This window comes from Rhinoraja longicauda, chromosome 9 (genome assembly GCF_053455715.1).
Source record: "Rhinoraja longicauda isolate Sanriku21f chromosome 9, sRhiLon1.1, whole genome shotgun sequence".
Lineage (NCBI taxonomy): Eukaryota > Metazoa > Chordata > Chondrichthyes > Rajiformes > Arhynchobatidae > Rhinoraja > Rhinoraja longicauda.
This window is the reverse complement of record NC_135961.1, coordinates 36,829,433-36,854,685: the sequence shown is the minus strand read 5'-3', so window position 1 is coordinate 36,854,685 and position 25,253 is coordinate 36,829,433. Positions and strand designations below refer to the sequence as shown.

At 46.1% G+C, this 25,253-nt stretch overlaps 1 protein-coding gene across 5 annotated transcripts in view; it reads left to right on the top strand.

Moving 5' to 3' along the window:
• Positions 1-25,253, top strand: part of myo6a (myosin VIa) — a 150,738-nt gene that overhangs the window by 74,719 nt on the left and 50,766 nt on the right. For all 5 annotated transcript variants that reach the window (XM_078405157.1, XM_078405156.1, XM_078405153.1 and 2 more), the window contains exons 5-10: positions 4,950-5,079; positions 6,815-6,920; positions 7,846-7,901; positions 9,601-9,698; positions 9,810-9,974; positions 18,366-18,446. In XM_078405157.1, coding sequence (XP_078261283.1) covers positions 4,950-5,079; positions 6,815-6,920; positions 7,846-7,901; positions 9,601-9,698; positions 9,810-9,974; positions 18,366-18,446 — 636 coding nt within the window. The remainder of the gene's footprint in view (positions 1-4,949; positions 5,080-6,814; positions 6,921-7,845; positions 7,902-9,600; positions 9,699-9,809; positions 9,975-18,365; positions 18,447-25,253) is intronic.

Sequence of the window (25,253 nt, the reverse complement as noted above, 5' to 3'; positions counted from 1 at the left end):
AAGAAAGCTTTTCACTGTACCTTGGTTCAGGGCACAATAATGAACCTAAACCTAAATATCGGCTTTGGAAAACTAATGGTGAAATGTCACAGACTGCAAGGATGGGTTGCTGACGTGCTTTGGGTGTTGCCAGGAGTGGTATTTCCTCCCAGTTTTATCTTAAACAGGCTGTTTGTTTTCATTTTTGTATAGGTGGGTGTGAAGTGAATCCAGTTGGGTGTGATTTGAATCTTGTGGTTTATGTGGTTTCATTATATGATTTAGCTACAGTATTGCAGCATCTATATGGGGCTCAATTTATCATTGTGTTTGCAATAGAACATATAACACAGTACAGCACAGGACTAGGCCCTTCGACCCACAGTGTCCATGCCAAGCACACAGACAGTTTAAACCTAGGAAAAAAACTGCAGATGCTGGTTTAAATCGAAGGTAGACACGAAACGCTGGAGTAACTCAGCGGGTCAGGCAGCATCTCAGGAGAGAAGGAATGGGTGAAAGAAGGGTCTTGACCCGAAACGTCACCCATTCCTTCTTTCCCGAGATGCTGCCTGACCCGCTGAGTTACTCCAGCATTTTGTGTCTACCTTTGACAGTTCAAACCTGACTTCTATCCAACACAATTTGAGGATGGCACAGTGGTGCAGCGATAGAGTTGCTGCCTTACAGCGCCCTGGTTTGATCCTGACTACGGGTACTGTCTGTACGGAGATTGTATGTTCTCCTTGCGACCACATGGATTTTTTCCGGATGCTCCAGTTTCCTCCCACACTCCGACACGCACATTTGTAGGCCCAACGCAAGTTGGAGGAACAGCACCTCATATTTCTCTTGGGCAGCTTACAACCCAGCAACATGAATATTGATTTTGCTAACTTCAAGTAACCCTAGCTTTCCCTCTCTCTGTCTCTCGCACTGTCACTCCCCCACCCGAGTTCGCCGACTAGTTTCACTGTCCTGATTAATTTTACTGTTTGTATGCCTCGTCACCTTCCCCTCAGCTAACAATGAACCGATCTACATTTCCTTGATCATCGTCTGCTTTGATCTGTCGTTTTTACACCTTACCCTTCCATATCACTAGTCTTCCTCTGACTCTCAGTCTGACGCAGGGTCTTGACCTGAAACATCACCCATTTCTCTCCAGAGATGCTGTTTGTCCTGCTGAGTTACTCCAGCATTTTGTGTCTATCTTCTGTAGGTTAATTGGGTTTGGTAAGTTTAAAAATATGTCCCTAGTGTGTAGGGCAGTGTTAGTGTATGGGGTGATCATTGGTCGGTGTGGACTCGTTGGACCTATTTCCGTGCTGTATCTCTAAAGTCTAAAGTAAAGTAAACCAGCACATAACAGGTTTGTAAACATTGTTGTGTTCGCACGCAGGGAACTCACGTTGGCAGTTTTATAATTGCTCGATTAGTAACAGCCATTATCATCTGCCCCCTCTTTCTATCGAAGACACAGGATGTATTCATCTTTTAATTAATTCCTTTTCAGGAAGGTTTCATTAAAATTTCTTGTGCGATCATGTTGCTTAATTAGTTCCTTTGAAATCACTGGGTTGTCCTTTCACGCAGCTGGAGAGCAGAATGACTACCGTTTGGGAGGTGCTGCCCCCTACTGGGATGTACAGTTAGATCAGCCCAGTACAGGCACCAGCGAGCTCCTTTTTATCTTCGTGGATGGACCTTTCCTCGAATGTACAATAATGCAGCACAGGAATGGCCCCTTCAGCCCACAGTCTGAAAGAGGTGGCTTTAGAGATTGTGGATGCATTAGTCGTGATCTTTCAAGTCACTAGGGTCAGGAATGGTCCCAGAGGACTGGAAAATTGCAGATGTTCGAGATAGGAGAGAGGCAAACTATAGCCTGATAACGGTTAAAATGATAAAGGAAATAACGGTTAGCCTGACTTCAGTGGTTGGTTGGATTTTAGTCCATTATAAAGGATGGGGTTTCCAAGTACTTAGAAGCACATAAGTTATAGGAGCAGAATTAGGGCAATCAACCCATCACATCTACTCTGCCATTCAATCATGCCTGATCTATCTTTCCCTCTCAACCCCATTCTCCTGCCTTCCCATAAACACTGACACCCTTACTAATCAAGTATCTTTCAATCTGCGCCTTAAAAATACCATTGGCTTAGCCTCCACAGTTGTCTGTGACAATTAATTCCACAGATTCACCACCCCATGTGATAAAATAGGCCAAAGTCAGCATGGTTTTGTGAAGGGGAGATCTTGCCTGACAAATCTGTTAGCATTCTTTGAGGAGGTAAATAGTAGGATAAACAAAAGAGTGACAGTGGATGTGGTTTACCTGGATTTTCAAAAGACCTTTGATAAAGTGCTGCACGTTAGGCTGCTAAAAAAAGATGAGAACCCATGGTGTGAGGAGGAATTTCTTTAATCAGGGGATGGCAAATCTGCGGAATTCATTGTCACAGACGGCTGTGGAAGCCAAGTTATTAGGTATTTTTTAAATTGAGATTTGTAGGAAGGAATTGCAGATGCTTGTTTACATCGAAGATAGACACAAAATACTGGAGTAACTCAGCGGGATAGGCAGCATCTCTGGGTAGAAGGAATGAGTAGCGTTTTGGATCGAGACCCTTATTCAGACTGACAAAGTGAAGATTTACAGTTTCTTGATGATTAGTACGAGCATCAAAGGTTCTGGGCAGAAGGCAGGAGAATGACAATAGACAATAGACAATAGGTGCAGGAGGAGGCCATTCAGCCCTTCGAGCCATTCAATGTGATCATGGCTGATCATTCTCAATCAGTACCCCGTTCCTGCTTTCTCCCCATACCCCCTGACTCCGCTATCCTTAAGATCTATCTCTCTCTTGCATGCATTCAGAGAATTGGCCTCCACTGCCTTCTGAGGCAGAGAATTCCACAGATTCACAACTCTCTGACTGAAAACGTTTTTCCTCATCTAATGGCCTAAATGGCCTACCCCTTATTCTTAAACTGTGGCCCCTTGTTCTGGACTCCCCCAACATTAGGAACATGTTTCCTGCCTCTAATGTGTCCAACCCCTTAATAATCTTATACGTTTCGATAAGATCCCCTCTCATCCTTCTAAATTCCAGTGTATACAAGGGTTGTAAGGGAAAACTAGATTGGCCATGATTGAACGGTGGAGTAGACTTGATGGGCTGAATGGCCTAATTCTGCTCCTATAACTTATTAACTTATTGTCTGTGCTGAACATGATGCCGACCAACTCTTATGTACCTGCCTATAATCCATATCCCTCTGTTCCAGGCATGTCCATATCTTCGTCCCTTTACATCGGCGAGACCAAACATAGACTCAGCGAAGGTTTCGCTGAACACTTGTACTCAGTCCGCCAAGGCCTGCTGGATCTTCCAGTTGTTAACCGTTTTAACTCCCCTTCCAGTTCCCAAACTGACCTTTCTGACCCGGGCCTCCTCCATTGCCAGAGTGAGGCCACACACAAACTGGAGGAACGGCACCTCATATTCCACTTGGGTAGCTTACAACCCAGTGTTATGAACATTGAATTCTCCAATTTTAGATAACACTCCTCCGCCCTTTCCTGTGCCCCACCCTGATGCGCACATTTCTCTCACCGTCATGGAACCTTCCCCTGTCCTCCTCACCTATATCCCACGTTCTCACTTTACACTCCTCCTTCACATCTCCCCCCTCCGTATCTGCCTCCTTTTCATATCTAGCCTTTGTCCACCCATCTGCCAATCAACCCCTCCCTCACCTGTAACCACCTATCACTTGACAGACTTTGTCCTGCCCCCACCTCTCTTCCAGCCTTCACCCCATCTGACTGAAGAAGGGTCCCTACCCGAAATGGCACCTCTCCATGTTCTCCAAAGATGTAAAGGGGTTATTGGAAGAAGGCAGGAGAACAGGGTTGAGAGGAAAACATAGGTCAGCCATGATTGAATGGCATCGTAGACTTGATGGGCCGAATGGCCAAATTCTGCTCCAATAATTTATGCTGCCTGATCCTTTGTATTCTACGCAAGATCCCAGCATCTGCAGTTCCTTGTGCCTCCATGTCTTCATTCCTCTTATGTTCCACACTATACAGTCATACGGTAAGGTTCAGAACAATCTATTCCTTAGATCGACCTGATTAATGTGACAATTTGAGAGCACGCTTACACAAAAATGGATCGTGATTGAATTCCCTATTCAAATTAAAGAGATAAGATAGATTTGTCAATTGCCTGGGACATCAAAGTTTGCAAATTAAATTCCCAGCATATGACTGAAAGTAGTTGGCATTATGATCAATATAAAATAATGCTTCAATTTATTTTATAGAGAGTTATGGAGTCATAAAGTATGGAAACCTTCCCCTTGGCTTAACTCTTCCATGCCCAACCAAGATGCCCACATGTACCGGTTCCATTATCACACCTTTGGCCCATATCCCTCAATCTCTAATATCCATGCTCCCGTCCAAATGCAGCACAGTGGTGCAGCAGTAGAGTTGCTGCCTTGCCATACCAGAGACCCAGACCCAGAGACAGGCGACAGGTGCTGTCTGAGAGGAATAGATTAGGTAAATGCACAGTCTTTTGTTCAGAGTAGGGGAATCAAGAACCAGAGGACATCAGTTTAAAGTGAGGGGGAGAGGATTTAAAAGGGAACCTGAGGGGTAGCTTTTTCACACAAAGGGTGTTGGGTGTATGGAATGAGCTGCCAGAGGAGGTAGTTGAGGCAGGTACTATGCAATGTTTAAGAAACATTTAGACAGGTATATATGGATAGGACAAGTTTAGAGGGATATGGACCAAAAGCAGGCAGGTGGGACTAGTGTAGATGGGACATGTTGGTCAGCGTGGGCTGAAGGGCATGTTTCCACGCTGTATGACTCTATGACTTTGGGTGAGCCTGTACCTGAGTCAATCTTCAGCATTGTTCACGTGCTTGTTCCTGTGCTTCCATTTCAGACTTACGTCGCCAACATCCTCATCGCCATCAACCCCTACTTTGACATACCTAGACTCTACACATCCGATTCCATTCAGAAGTACAAAGGGAAGTCCTTGGGCACTCTTCCACCGCACGTCTTTGCCATCGGTGAGTCATTTTGTCTATCCCTGCTGAACACGTGTAGGAAGGAACTCAGATGCTGGTTTAAACAGAAGATAGACACAAAAAGCTGGAGAGTGAGGCCAAATGCAAATTGGAGGAACAGCACCTCATATCTCGCTTGGGCAACTTGCAACCCAGTCCTATTAATATTGATTTCTCTAACTTTATGTCACCCTTGCATCCCCTCTCTCTCCGTTCCTCCCTCACCCTAGTTGTCGTACTAGTTTCACTGTCATCCTGTTGAGTTTCGCTTCTGTCCATTGTGTCCACACCGACCAGTGATCACCCTGCACACTAGCAATATCCTACACACTTGGGTCAATTTACAATCTTTACTAAACCCAATTAACCTATAAACCTGTACATCTTCGAAGTGTGGGAGGAAACCGGAGTACCCGGGGATGCATTTAATGGTCACAGGGAGAAAGTACAAACTCCATACAGACAGCACCCGTAGTCAGGATCGAACCCAGGTCTCTGGCACTGAAAGGCATCAACTCCACTGCTGCACCACCTTGAGTATTATAATAAATTTGAACGCTGAGTTTAAGCAGAGGGAAACATATAAATGTAGGAAGAAACTGCAGATGCTGGTTTACACCGAAAATGGACACAAAATGTTGGAGTATCTCAGTGGGTCATGCAGCATCTCTGGAGAAAAAGAATAGGTGTGTTTTGGGTCGAGACCCTTCTTCAGACTGAAGAAGGGTCTCGACCCGAAACGTCACCCATTCCTTCTCTCCTAGATGCTGCCTGACCTGCTGAGTTACTCCTGCATTTTGTGATATCTTCGATTTGTACCAGCATCTGCAGTTATTTTCCTACGCATTTAAGAGACGAGTTATTCTGCCGTTGAATTCTCTTAAAATAAGATATCATCACAACATTTAAGAAAAATTTAAAAAGGTACATGAATAGGATAGATTTAGAGGAATATGGGCCAAACACAGGCAGATGGGACTGGTGTAGATGGGGGCATGATGGTTGTATGGGTGAGTTGGGCCGAAGGGTTAACTGCACACAGTATAATATAAATGAGGATAGTAAAAGTTTTTTAGGTATGTGAAGAGGAAAAAAATAGTCAAGGCAAATGTGGGTCCCTTGAAGTCAGAAGCAGGGGAATTTATTATGGGGAACAAGGAAATTGCAGACGAGTTGAACCGGTACTTTGAGAGGGGATCTTATCGAAACATATAAGATTATTAAGGGGTTGGACACGTTAGAGGCATGAAACATGTTCCCAATGTTGGGGGAGTCTGGAACCAGGGGCCACAGTTTAAGAAAAAGGGGTAAGCCATTTAGAACAGAGATGAAGAAAAACTTTTTCAGTCAGAGAGTTGTAAATCTGTGGAATTCTCTGCCTCAGAAGGCAGTGGAGGCCAATTCTCTGAATGCATTCAAGAGAGAGCTAGACTGAGCTCTTAAGGATAGCGGAGTCAGGGGGTATGGGGAGAAGGCTGGAACGGGGTACTGATTGAGAATGATCAGCCATGATCACATTGATTGGCGGTGCTGGCTTGAAGGGCCGAATGGCCTTCTCCTGCACCTATTATCTATTGTCTATTGTCTGTTTCCATGCTGTATGACTGTGACTCAAAAAAATTACCCGTGTGTCGAAAATATATTCTTTGTGACCTGTCTTTGCTCAGTTTAGCGGCTGAATCTCACAATGTCCTCATGGTTACATATTTCTAACTCTGTTTCCAATCTTGACTTGCAGCTGACAAAGCTTACCGTGATATGAAGGTACACAAACTAAGCCAGTCTATCATTGTATCAGGAGAATCGGGTGCTGGGAAAACGGAAAACACCAAGTTTGTCCTTCGGTATGTATGGATCCTGCAGACTCCTCCTTTGGTTTCTACAGGTGTACCTACAGGTGTAGGTGCTAAACCCTTCCCCCCTGCCATCATTCCTTCCAGCTTCCTCCCCCACCCTTTGCCATCCCTTGTTCTCTCTAGATGACCCTTGCCCCTCCATCCCTTTCACTCCCACTCTGTCTTGTTGCCGTCCCTTTTCTTTGCATTTGTACCTCATCATTGAACATAGAACAGTACAGCACAGGACAGGCCCTTCGGCCCACAATGTCCCAGCCAAACATGATGCCTGCCTCTATGTGCTCCTTAGCCCTCCGTTCCCTGCATATTGGTGTGCCTATCTAAAAGCCTCTTAAACATCACTATCGTACCTGCCTCCTCACCACCCCCCGGCAGCACGTTCCCGGCACTCACCACTTTCCATGTAATAAAAACTTGCCCTGCACATCTCCTTTAAACTGCTCATCTCACCTTAAAGCTATGCCCTCTAGTCTTTGATCTTTCCGCCTTGGATTAAAGACTCTGACCGTCTAACATATTTACACCTCTCATTATATTATATACTTCTATCAGGTCTTCCCTCATCCTCCAGGGAAAACAATCCAAGTTTGTCCAACTTCTCCTTGTAGCTAATACTTTCCAAATCCAGATGGCATTCAGGTAAACCTCCTCTGTATCGTGGTCTTGTTTTGATGGGAGGGAGATATCGAGTCATGTCATCAGACCAGAATTAGGCCATTTGGCCCATTGAGTCTACTCCGCCATTCAATCATGGCTGATCTATCTTTCCCTCTCAGCTCCATTCTCCTGCCTTCTTCCCGTAACATCCGACAACCTGACGAAGGTTTGCAGAGTCTGTTCATGCTTTGCTCTTCCCACCCTCGGATATCATCAGGCTGGCCGAGGTTAACTTTGCTTCCTGTCCATGCTCCAGGTACTTGACAGAATCGTATGGGACAAGCCAAGACATCGACGAGAGGATTGTGGAAGGTAAGCGGTCCGAGGAGGCAGTACTTGCACGTGCATGCATGGAGGCTTGCACACCCCCAGACTTCTGCTGCCCCTCGCATGCACACGTGCATGCATACGCGGACCATTGTGACCTCTCCAGTGCAAGATGGGTCAATTGCATGCCGCAATGCAGCCCAGGCATTCCATCAAGCGGAGGCATGCACTCTTGGTTGGTCGCATGCATATTCTGATGCATGTGTGTACACACCTCACACTCATGCATTCTGCGAAATGCACTGTTTTGAATTAAACCTTTTTTTTGGGTGTTATTGCAACAGTGAGGAAGCTCTCGTGTAAATTAAGGATGGAAAGTTCTGTTCATGATTGAGATCCTTCAAGGTAGCAGGCCAGATGGTTAAAAAGGCATGTGGAAGGCTTTCCTTTGTTAGCTGAGGCATTGAAAATAAGATCAGGGACTCGAACTATATCGCTGGAAGTGGAGCATTACAGTACTACAGCACGCGACACAGCAGTAGAGTTGCTGCCTCACAGCGCTAAAGACCTGGGTTCGATTCTGACTATGGGTGCTGTCTGTATGGGGTTTGCACGTTGTCCCTGTGACCGCGTGGGGTTTTTTCCGGGTGCTCCGGTTTCCTCCCACATTCCAAAAACGTGTAGGTTTGTAAGTTAATTGGCTTCTGTAAAAAAACAATTTTGTGCAGAATAGAACTAGTGTACAGGTGATCGCAGTAGGCGTGGACTCGGTGGGTGAAGGGCCTGTTTCCACACTGTATCTGTAAAACTAAACGTGCGTGTTTGTTGGTTAATTGCCCTCTGTAAAATTGTCTGTAATGTGTAGGGAGTGGATGAGGAAGTTGGATAACATGAAATTAGTGTGAACAGGTGATCGATGGTCGACACGGACCCGGTGGGCCGAAGGACCTGTTTCTGTGCTGTAACTCTAAAACTACAAAAATCACACATGAAGAAGGAAGTGTGGTCTACCTTTGCTGTAAATTGCTGTGGTTTTGGCTCTCTTTATCCACCCGTTCTTGTGTTATTATAAGCATCTTGTGTTACTAAAGGGCGGCACAATGGCGCAAAGGCCGAGTTGCTACGTTCAGCGCCAGAGACCCGGGTTTAATCCTGACTACGGGTGCCGTGTGTATGGAGTTTGTACGTTCTCCTTGTGACCGCATGGATTTTCTCTGGGTGTTCCGGCTTCCTCCCGCACTCCAAATACAATGGGCTATTATGGGCTCCACCCTCCCTTGACCATCTGTTGCCGGTCCTGCTTTGTTCTGGCCTTTTCTTACCTCCAGTTTCCTCCCCTCTACATTCAGTCTGAAGAAGGGTCCTGAAATGTTGCCCATCCTTTTTCTGCAGAGATGCTGCCTGACCCACTGAGTTACTCCAGCACTTTGTGTCTATTTTCAGGTTTGTTGGTTAATTGGCTTTGGTAAAAATTGTAAATTGTCCCTCGTGTGTCGGGTAGTGGCAATGTACGGGAGTGATCCCTGGTTGGTGCAGACTTGGTGGCAAACTCTCCACGACTGTTTTCTTCTGTAGATAGACACAGAATGCTGGAGTAACTCAGTGGGACAGGCAGCATCTCTGGGTAGAAGGAATGGGTGATGTTGCAGGTCGAGACCCTTCTTCAGAATCCTCTCCTCTCCTGTCCTCCTCTGTAACTTTACACACTTGAGATGGATTAATTAAACACTTATTTCCAAAACAGCCAATCCCTTACTCGAAGCCTTTGGAAATGCCAAAACTGTGCGTAACAATAACAGTAGTCGGTTTGGAAAGTTTGTGGAGATCCATTTCAACGAGAAGGTAATTTAAAAAAAAAAGTTTTATTTGACTTTTGTTACTAAAGATGTTCCACATTGCCAGTGCTGAGAATGTACCCATGCATTTTCCTTTTGCCCTGTTCCCCCCGCACAGAACGTGGTCGTCGGAGGGTTTGTCTCCCACTACCTGTTGGAAAAATCCCGCATCTGTACGCAGAGCAAAGAAGAACGAAATTACCACATCTTTTACAGGCTGTGTGCGGGTGCCCCCGAAGAGATTAGGCAAAAGTTTCACTTGATCTCCCCTGATAATTTCCGGGTGAGTTCCATGTCATGGTTCTTCAAGGCCAAACCTGCAAATCTTTCTCTTCACTCTTGGAATGGATAAAGGACTTCATGCCAGTACTGGGTGATAGCTAGTCTTTCTCATTGTTTGTTCTCCTCTCTCCTTCTGCCACTGAAGAATGACTTGACCTCAAATATTATATTTGGCACTCGGCACCATAGACTGCATTGTTAGCTGAGGCATTGAAAATACGATCAGGGACTCGAACTATATCGCTGGAAGTGGAGCATTACAGTACTACAGTACAGTGGCGCAGCGTTAGATTTGCTGCCTCACAGCGCCAGAAACACGGGTTCGATCCTGACTAAGGAAGGGTGTTGACTTTACAGAGTTTGTACATTCTACCTGTGACTGTGTGGACCAACCAGTTTCTTCCCACATCCCAAAGATTTAGTGCAGGTTTGGAGGTTAATTGGCTACTGTAAATTGTTCCTAGTGTGTAGGATAGAACTTGTGTACTGGTGAGCATGGTCGGCGTGGACTCGGTGGGCAGAAGGGCATGTTTCCCCGCTGTATCTCTAAACTAAACTAAACTTGAGGCTGGAAAGGGAGAGGTAGCATCTTGATCTGGGCTTTTTAGTTCCTTGTTCTCCAGATCTAAAAATCGGAAACAAGTGGTTTCTGCAGATTTAAAAAACTGCAGATGCTCGTTAGGAAAAAAAGAAACAAAGTGCTGGAGTAACTCAGTGGGCCAGGCAGCATTTCTGGAGAATGTGGATAGGTAATGTTTCCGGTCGGGATTCTCCAATTCTAGGTAACTAACCTAGAAACAAGTCGCCCACCTTCTCCCTCCCTTTTTCCACACCCAACCTTATCCCTCTGCTCCACCTGGACACACCCATTTCTCTCCTCCCCCTGTCATTCACAATTCGCCTCTTCTCACCTTATCTCACACCTTTTGTTTTATCATCTTTGACCTTTGTCCAACCATCTGCCTCTCAACCTCCCCCCCCCCCTCACCTATATGCACTCGACATGCTTTGTGCTGTCCCTTCTCTCTTCCCCCCCTCCCCTCCCCTTTACAATCAGTCTGAAGAAGGGTCGTGACCCAAAACATCACCTATCCATGTTCTCCAGAGATGTTGCCTGACCCACTCAGTTACTCCAGGACTTTGTGTCTTTATTTTTTTGTTTTCTGGATCTAAAAGTCAGCACCAAGCAGTTTCTGCAGATGATTGATCAATGTGATTATTTTCATTCCCAATCTGTGTTGAAAACCACATCTATATGTGGAAGGGAGTTGCGTGGTGATTTGGATGTTGGTCATGGTGGTTTTTTGTGTTTTATTTGGGGAGTCATTCTTCAGAGTAAGTGCACTCAGTCAAGATTGTTCTCTTTGCACATAATTGTATTGTTACATTGCTATTGATGGATGATGGAATGCATATCTGAGAAGCCCTCTCATTAAGTGTCAGGTCAACGACCAAAGTTTGTACATGAATATAATTCAGCATCTCCAAAGGTCTCTTTCAAGGGAAGGTTTGTGTTGGGATAACACCCCTCACTGTAAAATACCTGGGGAGGTGGAGTTGCTTTAATGTATAATTGTACAACGCCAATATATAATTTGGAGCCTTACTAACTAGTGGCACAAGGACTCAGATGGTAGAGCTGCTGCCTCACAGATCCAGAGACCAGGGTTTGATCCCGTCTTACAGTTCTGCCTGTGTGGTGTGTGTACGTTTTCCCTGTGACCTTGTGGGTTTCATCCAGGTGCTCTGGTTTCCTCCCACACTCTAAAGACATGTGGACTTGTAGGTTAATTGGCCTCTGTAAATTGCCTCCAGCATGTAGGATAGAACTAGTATATGGAATGATTGCTGATCGGCCTACACTTGGTGGGTTGAAGGGCCTGTTTCCTCACAATCTCTGAACTAAAATAAACAAAGTTATCAATAACAATTGGTGCCTTCAATTGAGACACAAGGAACCGCAGATGCTGAAATCTTGAGCAAAATAGAAAATGCTGGAGTAACTTGGTGGGACAGGCTGCATCTCTGTAGAACATGGATAGGTGATATTTCAGATTGGGATTGTCCAATTCCAGGTAACTAACCTACAAACAACTCCCGCACCTTCTCTAACACCCCCCCCCCCCTCCTTTTTCCACCCCTGCTCTCTTTGTGCTTCACCTGGACTCGCACCCATTTCTCCCGTTCCCCTTCCCTTCTACGTATATTCCTTCCTCTGGCATCTCAAATTTCACCTCTTCTATCCTTTATCTCACACCTTTTCTCTTTTCATCTCTGGACTTTGTCTAACCATCTGCCTATCAGCCCTCATCCCAATGATGTGTATCCAACCATCACTCACCAGGCTTTGTCCCGTCCCTCCTTTCTCCCCACCAACCTCCCCACTACAATCGGTCTGAAGAAGGGTCTTGACCCGAAATGCCACCCATTCCTTCTCTCTGGAGATGCTGCCTGTCCCACTGAGTTACTCCAGCATTTTGTGTTTACCTTAGATTTAAACCAGCATCTGCAGTTCTTTCCTGCACATCATGCTTGACCCGTTGAGTTACTCCAGCACTTTATGGGGGGTTTTTCTCCACAGCAATTAGGACAACCTACCTTTGATACTGGAATTAATTAATTGGCTCTTTAAATATTTTTGGTTTGATTGCTGCCCTATAGAAATGCACTGAGGAGATGGCTTCTTAGATCTGAAGCATTCCAATTCAAAGAGATAGACTGTAACAAGAAATTGGACCTTTGCAAGGAATTGTGACAGTAAGACTGGGTTATTCTGGTTATACAATTTATGATTGTCACTGATGGTAAAAGGAAATGAAGTTCCAATTCACCCAATTCCCCAAACCAAACCCCATGGTGATGGGTGAACTCTGATACTCTGAACCAAACCCCATGGTGATGGGTGAGCTCTGATACTCTGAACCAAAGAGCCATTGTTTTTCCTGGAACGTCGGACATTGAGTCTGTCATTAATACGATTGTATATGCCAAATGGGAGGTAGTCCTACTTTTTATCAGAATGCTGCCTGGATTAGTGGGATTCAGCTACAAGGAGGTTGGATAAACTTGAATTGTTTTCTCTGGAATGTTAAGGGCTGAGGGGAGACTTGATAGAAGTATATAAAAATAATGAGAGGTAAAGACAGGGTAGGAATGTCCAGCGTGGAAATTTCCAACACTAGAGGACATAGCGATACGATACAACACGATAAAACGTTACTCATCCTCGGAGGGAAATTGGTCTGCCAACAGTCACAACACACAACAAGGTACACGAAAACTTGAAATGAAATTTAAATTAAAAGTAGGAAAAAAAGGAAAAAGACAAACGATAAGGGGAATGGGGGAATGTTTAATGGAGACGTGGGGGGCAAGTTTTTATTACACAGAGTGGTGGATGACTGGAAGTCATTGCCAGGGGGTGGTGGAGGCAGATACGATAGTGGCGTTTAAGGGTTTTGGGTAGGCACATGAAAATGCAGGGAATAGAGGGAACATGGATCGTGTACAGGCAGATAAGATCAGTAATTCGGCATCATGTTCAGCACAACCATTGTGGGCCGAATGGTCCCATTCCTGTGCTGTGCTGTTCTTTGTTCTATTTACGGGAATGGTCCCAGGAATGATTGGATTAACGTATGATGAGCCTTTGACAGCACTGGGCCTGTACTCACTGGAGTTTAGACATATGAGGGGAAACCTCATTGAAACTTACCGAATAGTGAAAGGCCTGGATAGAGTGGATGTGAAGAGGATGTTTCCACTAGTGGGAGTGTTGAGGACCAGAGGCCATAGTTTCAGAATAAAAGGCCGTAGCTTTACAAAAGAGATGAAGAGGAATTTCTTTAGTCAGAGAGTGATGAAGATGTGGAATTCATTGCCACAGACAAATGTGGAGGCCAAGTCATTGGGTACTTTTCAGGCACAGATTGACAGTCTTGATTAGTAAGGGTGTTGGGATTATGGGGTGGAGGCAGGAGAATGGGGTTAATGGGAAAAATAGATCAGCTATGATTGTATGGTGGAGTAGACTTGATGGGCAGAATGGCCCAATTCTGTACCTGTGACTTATGAACTTATGTTTTAAAACATAATGCTGCAGCTGGGATTTCCAGCACAAGGGGGCAGTGTTGGCGAGGTTTCAGCAAGCCAGAGTAGCCGATGGAACAGGGAGCCTACAGACGCTGGAATCATGAGATAAAAACAAAGTGCTGGAGGAACTCAGTGGATCAGGCATCATTGTGGAGGGGAATGGACAGATGGTGTTTGGAGTCAGGATCCAGAGACTGTCTATAATTGGAGTTTCCTTCGGATAGTTTCTGTCTGGGGTCCTATCCTGTCAGCGGCTTCATGCAGAATACATCCCCTCCAACACCTGGGAAAAGGCAGGAGCCTCTGTCTGTTTTGGGCAGCACGGTAGTGCAGTGGTAGACTTGCTGCCTTACAATGCCAGAGTCCCGGGGTTCGATCCTGACCATAGGTGCTATCTCTACGGTGTCTGACCGCGAGCTGCATGAGTTTTCGTCGGGATCTTCAGTTTCCTCCCACATTCCAAAGACGTACAAGTTTGTAGGCTAATTGGCTTGGTATTATCATAAATTTCAAGTGCGCCCTCGTAATTTTGTTTGGATTAAAGGAGGTGCCGGACCACCAGTTGTTGGAGAATCGATGGACCTGAACCTTTCTAAAAGTCCCTGTCCTATCTGGCTCCATCATCACTTGTGGCAGTGTGTTCCAGGCACTCAACACTCTGTAAAAAAAAAGTGTTCCATGCATCTCCTTTTCCTTTGGCCTAACCGTAAAGCTATACCCTCTAGTCTTTGACATTTAAATCGGTGTTATAGAACGTAGAGCAGTACAGCAGAGGAACAGGCCCTTCAGCCCACAATGTCTGTGCAGAGCATGATGCCAAGTTAATCCCCTATGCCTGCTTGTGATCCATATCCCTCCATTCCCTGCATACCATGTGCCTATCCAAAAGCCTATGAGAATAAACTAGACAGCGTTCTTTGGACTGCAGTATATAACTGATCCATTTTCCTCAGTGCTCGGCTCTCTTCCCACATAAGATGTGTGGGTTTGTACGTTCATCGGCCTCTGTAAATGTTGCCCCTAGTGTGTAGGGAGTGATGCAAAAGTGGGATAACATAGAACTATTGCGAATGGGTGATCGATGGCTGGCGCGGGCTCGGTGGGCCGAAGGGACTGTTTCCATGCTGTATCTTTCAATCAAAAATATTCATGATGGGGGCTGGGGATGCATACAGACTAGATGTCCATCGTGAAAATTAGGTGAAGGTGGATGAGGAATGGGAAGTTCTCAAAATGGTGGAGGGCATGCAGGGTGTAATGGATGTAGGAAGGGGAGAAATGATAGCATTGTAGTGGGTCTGGACGTGGTAGGAATCAGGCAAGACGCCAGGTAAGTATTAACAGTAATTTAATCCAGCAACAGAACATCTACACTCTCTTCCGTCTCTAGCACGAGTTATCTCTCTAGCCCCATAGCACTAGTCCCTTCCCCAGCCCTGTGCAACCCGTACTGAGGGGCATGATCCAGGGCGTGGCCTAATCCCTGGGTACCGCCACAGCATTGAGGAGATAAGATGAGTAGGTCAAGAGCAGACTGAAACGATGAGAGGAATAGATCAGGTAGACGCACAGAGTCTCTTGCCCAGAGTAGGGGAATCGAGAGCCAGAGGACAAAGGTTTAAGGTGAGGGGTGAAAGATTTAATGGAAATCTCTAGGGTTACTTTTTTGCGCCAAAGGTGGTGGGTGAATGGAACAAGCTACCGGAGGTGATAGTTGAGGCAGGTACTATCGCAATGTTTAAGAAACATTTAGACAGGTATATAGATAGGATAGGTTTATAGGGATATTGGCCAAACACAGGCAGGTGGGATTAGTGTAGATGGGACATGTTGGTCGGCGTGGGCAGGTTGGGCTGGAGGGCCTGTTTCCACGCTGTATGACTCGATGGCACAATGCCTATGATTCTGTGACCCTACCAACATGCAAGCATGAGAGTAGGGTTTGAGCAAGTTTCTTGATCAAATGGGCATTTTCTCTCAACTTTGGTTCAGAGTATCTCGCTGTTTCTCTTTCCACGAAGATGGGAGGTGCTGCCCTTTTCTGGTTCGTACCCGAACCTCTGCTCAATCAGCCAACTGCACTCCCGAACTTTCTCTTCACCCTTGTCTTTGCGGGATATTGTGGCAGACACTCACCAGTGAGACGACGAGGATCCCGGTGAATTCTCTTTGCCTAATTCTTGCGGGTCGAGCTTGCAACCACAGACCCGGCCGGTAGGTATTCTCGCTCTCCAAGACCTGTTCTGCTTTGCTGCTTTGTTGAAATTGTGTCTGCAGCAAGACACAGCAGGTCACGGGAGATTATTGTAACCGTTCGCTGAATGATACAGAGGCAGCAAACGGGCGTGTTATTGAGACAGTGCTGGCGAAACTACACCAGGCAGCACAGTGGCACAGCAGCAGAACAGCTGCCTCAGCACCAGAGACCTGGTAATTGCTTTGTTCACATGCCTTGGGCAGCTTATAACATTGATTTCTTGAATATTAGGAACTGCAAAACACTCCCCCCTCCCCCTCCCTTCTTCCACCCTCCTTCCCAGTTCTCCACCTATAATAGCAGCTATTTCCCCCCCCCCCCTTCTTTGGCTCCACAATTCGCAGCTCTTCAACACTATTGTCTCACACCTTTGGTTTTAATCTCTGGCCTTAGCTCCAATGATCTGCCTATCACCCCCCCCCCCCCCCCACCGCCTGTGTCTACCTCCAATCTCACATGGACACAAAGTGCTGGGAGTAACTCAGCAGATCAGGCAGCATCTCTGGAGAAAATGGATGGATGACGTTTTGGATCCGAACCCTTCTTCAGCCTCGACTCGAAATGTCACCCATTCTTTATCTCCAGTGATGCTGCCTGGCCCGCTGAATTACTCCAGCACTTTGTGTCCGTCTTTGGTATAAACCAGCATCTGCAGTTCCTTTCTATACATTCTACCTATCACCTGCCAGGCTTTGTCCTGCCCTTCCTCTCTCCCAGCTTCCCACCCTCACCATCCCCCCCCCCGCCCCCCCAATCAGTCTGAAGAAGGGTCCCGACCCGAAAAGTCACCTGTCCATGTCCTTCAGAGATGGTGCCTGACCCACTAAGTTACTCCACACTTTGTGTTCCTTCCTGTAGTATCCGTCTGATAACGTTTGCTTGAGTTGTACATAATCTGATCTCTCTCTAGGTTTAACAGGTGGACTGGTGATGATTCCATGAACGGCGAGCGACGTGATCTTTATTCCTTAGCTGTTCCTCTTGGAGTTTCGGGAAGTTTAATTCACAGATCTCTATGTTTGGAGTCCCTTGTATGTAAAGATGTAAATTAACAATACGTGTTTTGTGAAAGTGAGGAGTATGTGTTGATTTGACGCACTCTACATCGAACTTGATCAGATTCAGATTACCGCTAAGTTGCAGCACGGGAGGCTTTAGTGCCCACAAGGTACTGGGCAAAGGTACTAGGTTCCCCCTAGTCTGAACATGAACAAGGTACTGGGCAAAGGTACTAGGTTCCCCCTAGTCTGAACATGAACAAGGTACTGGGCAAAGGTACTAGGTTCCCCCTAGTCTGAACATTCCTGTAACCTGAACATTCTGCTCTTTGAATCCTTTCTTTTTTTTTTGAAAACTACAATTACATTCTCGTGAGAGTAGAATTTAACAAAGATAACTGAGCAGCACAGAACTTGGCTGCAGTTAGAGCTGCTGCCTCACAGCGCCAGTGAACCAGGTTTGATCCTGACCTCGGGTGCCGTCTATATGGAGTTTGCACATTCTCCCTGTGACTGTGTTGGCTTCCTCCGGGTGCTCCCACATTCCAAAGATGCGCGGGTTTGCAGATTGATTAGTAGGACTGGATGTTACAATCCCTAGGGTTTGCACTACAATTAACTGGTGTTGTTCTTGGGGTTGACCACTAAGTGCTACCATTCAGACACATCTTCAGTTGTGTACCTCAACGTCACTGGGTGTTTCGGCCTTTTATCACAAGACACCCTCAGTCGAGGCAGGCCCACTGCAGGGTGATCAGACCTGGGTGTGTGTCTTAGGCCATTGGTCCTAGACTCTCCTACTGGTGGAAACATCCTTTCCACATCCACTCTGTCCAGGCCTTTCACTATACGGCAAGTTTAATTGAGGTCCCAAAAAGATATAACGTTTTTAAATGAGACGGAGTGCTGCCGTCTGTGGGGCTGTTTGTTGTCATTCTGACATTCTTGTTTCCACTGTAATGCAGTCGAATAATGTACATTGTTATGCAATTCACTTCCCGCGATAAAACTTGTGTCTTGTGCTAAATTTGTCTCTTCCCTGTAGTATCTAAATCGAGGCTGTACCAGGTATTTTGCCAACAAGGAATCAGACAAGCAGATACTGCAGAATCGAAAGAGTCCAGAGGTAACATTCTAATTTTGACTTGATCTATCTTTTTTCTCCTTGATCCATTTTTCTTCTCATGATGCAGTGTCATTATGCAAGCTGGTTAGGCACGGCAATTGGTCCGAAAGGTGGGCATGCAATGTCCAACTTTTTGAATGTAGAAGATTCTTCACCAGCAAAGTTTTAAGAGGGAATAAAAACTAGTTTTAGTTTTGGAACCCTTTGAGTAATTCAGCGCGCAAATCGTTTTGTTGAAGATGAGGTGGCGTCCTTGTAGAGTTAGGTTCTCAAGCAACAAAGCAAAGCTTTCAGAGGAATGGGTCCACATATGTTGAGTCTTGGGTCTTTGTTTTGTAATGGTGTCCAAAGGATGTACAAGCAAAGGTGAGAAACAGCACTGAAGTTAGTCTTGCTTTAATTGAATTCTGTAATAGGCTCAATGGACAGTGGCATAGCAGTAGAGTTGCTGTCTTACGGTGCCAGAAATCCAGATTAGATCCTGAGTATATGTGCTGTCTGTATAGAGTTTGCACATTCTCCCTGTGACTGCGTGGGTTTTCCCCGGGTGCTCCGGTTTCCTCCACACTCCAAAGACGTGCAGGTTTGTAGGTTAATTGGCTTTGGTAAAATTATAAATTGTTCCTAGTATGTAGGTTAGTGCAAGTGCACAGGGTGATCTTTGTTTGGCGCAGACTCAGTGGGCCGAAGGGCCTGTTTCCCCGCTGTATCTCTAAAGTAAGGTAGTTGAAGCAGGTACTACAATAATATTTAAACGACACTTGCACATGTACAGGATAGGAAAGGTTTGGAGGGATACGGGCCAAATGCGGGCAGTTGGGACTAGTATAGATGGGGCTTCTTGGCCGACATGGGCAAGTTGGGCCGAAGGGCGTGTTTCCGTTCTGTATAACTCTATGACTCGCTTGCTGAAAGTGTAGGCCATTGAGCTGCAGACGCCTGGTCCGTTACTCAGTAATACTGGTAGATATCTTACCTTGGCACCACTTTCCTCCACTACCCTTTGAATCTCTATCAAAATCTTACACGAACACGTAGAGGGCTCAATCTCCACACGGACCTTGAATAGAGAATTCCAAAGCTTCACTGCCTCTCAGGTGAAGAGGTTTCTTGTATCAAACCCTTATAATGGGAAACTTCATCCTGTTGTCCATCTCTCTCTTTCCCCTCTCCCATCAGGCAGAAGAAACTGAAAGCTTGAAAGCACCTCTCACAGATTAAAGCACAGCTTCCTCCTCGCTGTTATCAGACTCTTGAACAGACCTCCCATGTGCTAAGGATGAATTCCCGATCTTCCAACCTACAGTACCTCTTTGCAACCCGAGTACATTTCCTTCTCTTCTGTATTTTCTCTGTAGCTGTAACACTGTTTTCTGCACTTGCTTTCCTTTCTCATTTTGCACTGCCTGGTGTAGTCATGTTTGGTGTGATTTTTTTCTCTGCATAGCACACAAAACAAAGCTTTCCACTGTATCTCTATACACGTGATAATTGTAAACCATTACCAACTGACCTCGGGTGCTGTCTGTGTGGTGTTTGCACGTTCTCTGCGACCGCATGGGTTCCCTCCCTCATTTCAATGATACGCAGGTCAGTAGATTAATTGGCTGCTGTGAATTGCCCCTTGTGTGTCGGTGAGGGTAGAATCTGGGTGGAGTTGATGGGAATGTGGGGAGAATAAAATGATCTGTGGTTTTTTTGCAGCCAAAAAGTTGTCCATATGCACATCATTCCTGGCTGTTGCTGTCCATGGTGAATTGTTGTCCTTTAGCCTGTCGAAGGGCCTGACTGCCTAATTTAATTAATACATTTTGCTTCTTAAATGTTAGCAATTCTTTTTGTAATACTAACAATACTGAAAAGTTTTTTAACTTTTTAAGAGGTACCAGTGCACATTGTCACATGAAAAGCGGCAGTACCCGTCCACCACCAGTTTTCCAGCAACCTTGGTTCCAGAGGCTTTCTGGATTATCCGTTTTGCCGTACCAAGAGAGGAGTCCAGCGGTACCTGATTGGTCTGCCGAGGAGCCGAGATACCGGCCTGCAAAGTCAGCTGCAGAAGTTAGCTATGGGAACTGACCTGCTGAGCCTGAGTTCCAAAGCCCTGGCTGCAGGAAGGAAATCCGACCCGCTGTTTAGCCACAGATGTTCCGATGAGGTCGAGATTGGCTGCCTTACCCTGCCTAGATGCCACATTTTCAGGGTGAATTCCGGGTGGGATTTCTTATGATTTTGTCCAGATTAAAGGAGGCGCTGGACTACCAGTTGCCAGGAAATCTCTGGTGGACCTGTATATGGACTGGGGGTGATAGCATGGATTTAGTGGGCTGAAGGGCCTGACTCCATGTACACCTTAAATACTGAAGACGTTTAACTTCAGGTTGATTGTATCTCAGAAGTGCATCTATCAGTTAGCTGTATATTCAGTAGACACAAGCAACCGCAGATGCTAATTTACAAAAAAGGACACAAAGTGCTGGAGGAACTCAACAGGTCAGGCAACCTCTCTCTGGAGAACATGGATCGGTGACGTTTCGGGTCGGGACCCTTCTTCAGATTCTGAATGATGAAATTTACAACCCGAAACGCTCCTATTCACCTTCTCCAGAGATGTTGTTTGCCCCGCTGAATTACTCCAGCACTTCTTGTCTTTAGCTATGTATTCAGGTTTAGTTGACTCCTTTTGATGTATTGCAGCCATCTGTCGCTGGTCTGATCTCATCATTATGAAGTTGGTAGCAACTCTCAACCAGTGCAGTTTAAATGGTGTGAATCTTAAATGGACCAGAGTGATTAAAATCAAATCATCTTGTTTTCTTTCCCTTTTTTATTTCATATAATATCAGGAAGAAGAGGTGATCAGTGTTTTTTTTCTGTAATGTATTTGAACTTTGTATAATGTAACTGTCCGTCAGTAATTGGGTTCTGGAGGGTTGCATCATTCGTATGTGGTGTGAGCAGTGGTAGTTGCATGCACTAGTACTTGCACTGAAATCATTGCGCTTATTTGTATTCAGTTGAAGCAAACAAGGCACATTAGTAGATTAGTTTTAACTGGGTTTCTTTACTCAGTGGTGGTTGGTGGTTAGATAGTGTTGGTGAATTGGGTAAACTTTGTGGACACAGAACAACTCTGCATGACCCTATTATTTTGTTTTTGGGTGGGATGGTAGAGCTGTGCGTCGTGGCGCCGGAGACCCGGGTTCGATCCGGACCTCGGGTGCTGTATTTGCGGAGTTTGCATGTTCTCCCTGTGGCCATGGCACAGTGGCACATCGGCAGAGTTGCTGCCTCACAGCGCCAGAGACCCAGGTCCGATCCTGACCTTGGGTGCTGTCTGTGTGCGGAGTTTGTAAGTTTTCCCTATGACCGCGTGGGTTTTCTCCAGGTGCTCCAGTTTCCTCCCACACTCAAAAGAAGTGCATGTTTGTAGGTTAATTGGCTTCTATAAATTACCCCCCAGTGTGTTGGATGCGAAAGTGGGATAACATAGAACTAGTGTGAATGTGTGATCGATGGAGGTGTGGACTCCGTGGGCCGAATGGCTTGTTTCCATGCTCTACCTAAAACCGAAGATAGACACAAAAAGCTGGAGTAACTCAGCAGGACAGGCAGAACCTCTCGAGAGAAGGAATGTGTGACGATTCGGGTCGAGACCCTTCTTCAGACTGGTTAGGGATAAGGGAAATGAGAGATATAGACGGCGATGTGGAGAGATAATGAACAATGAATGAAAGATATGCAAAAAAGTAACGATGATGAAGGAAACAGGCCATTGTTAACTGTTTATAGGGTGAAAATGAGAAGCTTGTGCGACTTGGGGGGGGAGGGATAGAGAGAGAGGGAATGCCAGGGCTACCTGGTGAGAGAAATCAATATTCATACCACTGGGCTGTAAGCTGCCCAAACGAAATATGAGATGCTGTTCCTCCAATTTGCATTTAGCCTCACTCTGACAATGGAGGGGACTAAGGACAGAAAGGTCTGTGTAGGAATGGGAAGGAGAATTGATGTGTCCAGCAACCGTGAGATCAGGTTGGTTCACGCAGGCTGAGCGAAACAATCGCCCAGTCTGCGTTTGGTCTCGCCGATGTATAAGAGTCCACATCTTGAACAACAGATACAGTAGATGAGGTTGGAGGAGGTGCAAGTGAACCTCTGCCGAAACTGAAAGGACTGTCGGGGTCCCTGGACAGAGTCGAGGGAGGAGGTATAGCGACAGGTGGTGCATCTCCTTCGGTTGTAGGGGAAGGTACCTGGGGAGGGGGTGGTTTGGGTGGGAAGGGATGAGTTAACCAGGGAGTTGTGGAGGGAACGGTCTCTACGGAAAGCGGAAAAGGGTGGAGATGGGAAAATGTGGCTAGTGGTAGGATCCCGTTGGAGGTGGTGCGACAGTCCTTTCAGGTGAGGCAGAGGTTCACTGGCACCTCCTCCAACCTCATCTACTGTATCCATTGTTCAAGATGTGGACTCTTATACATCGGCGAGACCAAATGCAGACTGGGCGATCATTTTGTGGAACACCTTCGCTCAGCCCGCGTGAACCAACCTGATCTCCCAGGTGCTGGACACTTTAATTCTCCTTCCCATTCCTACACAGACCTTTCTGTCCTCGGTCTCCTCCATTGTCAGAGTGAGGCTAAACGCAAATTGGAGGAACAGCGTCTCATATTTCGCTTGGGCATCTTACCGCCCAGTGGTATGAATATTGATTTCTCTCACTTCAGGTAGCCCTGGCATTCCCTCTCTCTCTATCCCTCCCCCACCCAAGGCGCACTAGCTTCTCATATTCACCCTACAAACAGCTTACAATGGCCTGTTTCCTTTATCATTGTTACTTTTTGCATATCTTTCATTCATTGTTCTTTTCCTCTCCACATCGCCGTCTATATCTCTCATTTCCCTTATCCCTAACCAGTCTGAAGAAGGGTCACAACCCAAAACGTCACCCATTCCTTCTCTCCAGAGATGCTGCCTGTCCCGCTGAGTTACTCTAGCTTTTTATGTCTATCTTCGGTTTAATCCAGCATCTGCAGTTCCTTCTGACACTCTTCCTAAAACCGTTAGGGTTTTGTTAGGATATTCTTGCTATTGAGGGCGTGCAGCGTAGGTTTACTAGGTTAATTCCCGGAATGGCGGGACTGCCATAGGTTGAAAGACTGGAGCGACTAGGTTTGTATACACTGGAATTTAGAAGGATGAGAGGGGATCTTATCGAAACGTATAAGATTATTAAGGGGTTGGACACGTTAGAGGCAGGAAACATGTTCCCAATGTTGGGGGAGTCCAGAACCAGTGGCCACAGTTTAAGAATAAGGGGTAGGCCATTTAGAACTGAGATGAGGAAAAACCTTTTCAGTCAGAGAGTTGTGAATCTGTGGAATTCTCTGCCTCAGAAGGCAGTGGAGGCCAATTCTCTGAATGCATTCAAGAGAGAGCTAGATAGAGCTCTTAAGGATAGCGGAGTCAGGGGGTATGGGGAGAAGGCAGGAACGGGGTACTGATTGAGAATGACCAGCCATGATCACATTGAATGGCGGTGCTGGCTTGAAGGGCCGAATGGCCTCCTCCTGCACCTATTGTCTATTGTCTATTGAGACAATAGAATGGGGTTCATATAATTGGGTGCTTGACATTCAGTACGGACTCAGTGTCCAAAGGGCCTGCTTCCATGCTACATGACATTATGAACTTATTTTTTAAACGTATTGCAGATAGTCCTAGTGTTACAATGAGACCAATTGGTGAGACCATAAACAGATTTGTCCCACTGTTTCAATTGGAATGTCTTAGGGCGGCGCAGTGCCACAGCGTTAGAGTTGCTGCCTCACAGCGCCGGAGACCCGGGTTCGATCCTGAGTACGGGTAATGTCAGTACGGAGTTTGTACGTTCTCCTCATGACCACATTCCAAAGACGTACAGGTTTGTAGGTTAATTGGCTTTGGTAAAAATTGTAATTTGTCCCTCGTGTGTAGCGGTTGGGGCAGGTACTGTAACAGCATTGAAAAGATATTTGGACAAGTACATGAACAGGAAAGGTTTGGAGGGATATGGGCCAAATACGGGTAAACATGAGGGACTGAGCTACAGGTGGGTTGAGCAGGCTAGGACCTATTCCTTGGAGCGCAGGAGGTTGAGGGGTGATCTTATGGAAGTGTAAAAAATCATGAGAGGAATTGATAGGCTAAATGCATAGAGTCTGGAGTTGGGGAATCGAGAAACAGAGGACGTAGGTTTAAGGTGAGGGGGGAAAGATTTAATGGGGACTTGAGGGGTAACATTTTTACACAAAGGGTGATGGGTGTATGGAACAAGTTGCTGGAGGAGGTAGTTGAGGCAGGTACAATTGTAACATTTAAGAAACATTTAGACAGGTTCTTGGATAGGATAGGTTTAGAGGCATATGGGCCAAATGCAGGCAGGTGCGACGAGTGTAGATGGGGCATGTTGGTCTGCATGGGCAAGTTGGGCCCAAGGGATTGTTTCCGTGCTGTGTGACCTTTGAGTTCAAATGGGCGACATAGTGATGTAGCTAGTAGAGCCGCTGCCTCACAGCACCAGATACCCGGGTTCGAACCTGATCGTGGGTGCTATCTGATGGAGTTTGCATGTTCTTCCTGTGACTGCATGGGTTTCCACCTGGTGCCCTGGTTTCCTCCCACATCCCAAAGACATGCCGGTTTGTGGGATAATTGGCCTCGGTAAAATTGCCCCTAGTGTGTAGGGAGTGGGATAATATAGAACTGGTGTGATCGATGATGTCAGCATGGATATGGTGGGCCAAAGGGCCTGTTTCCATGCTGTAT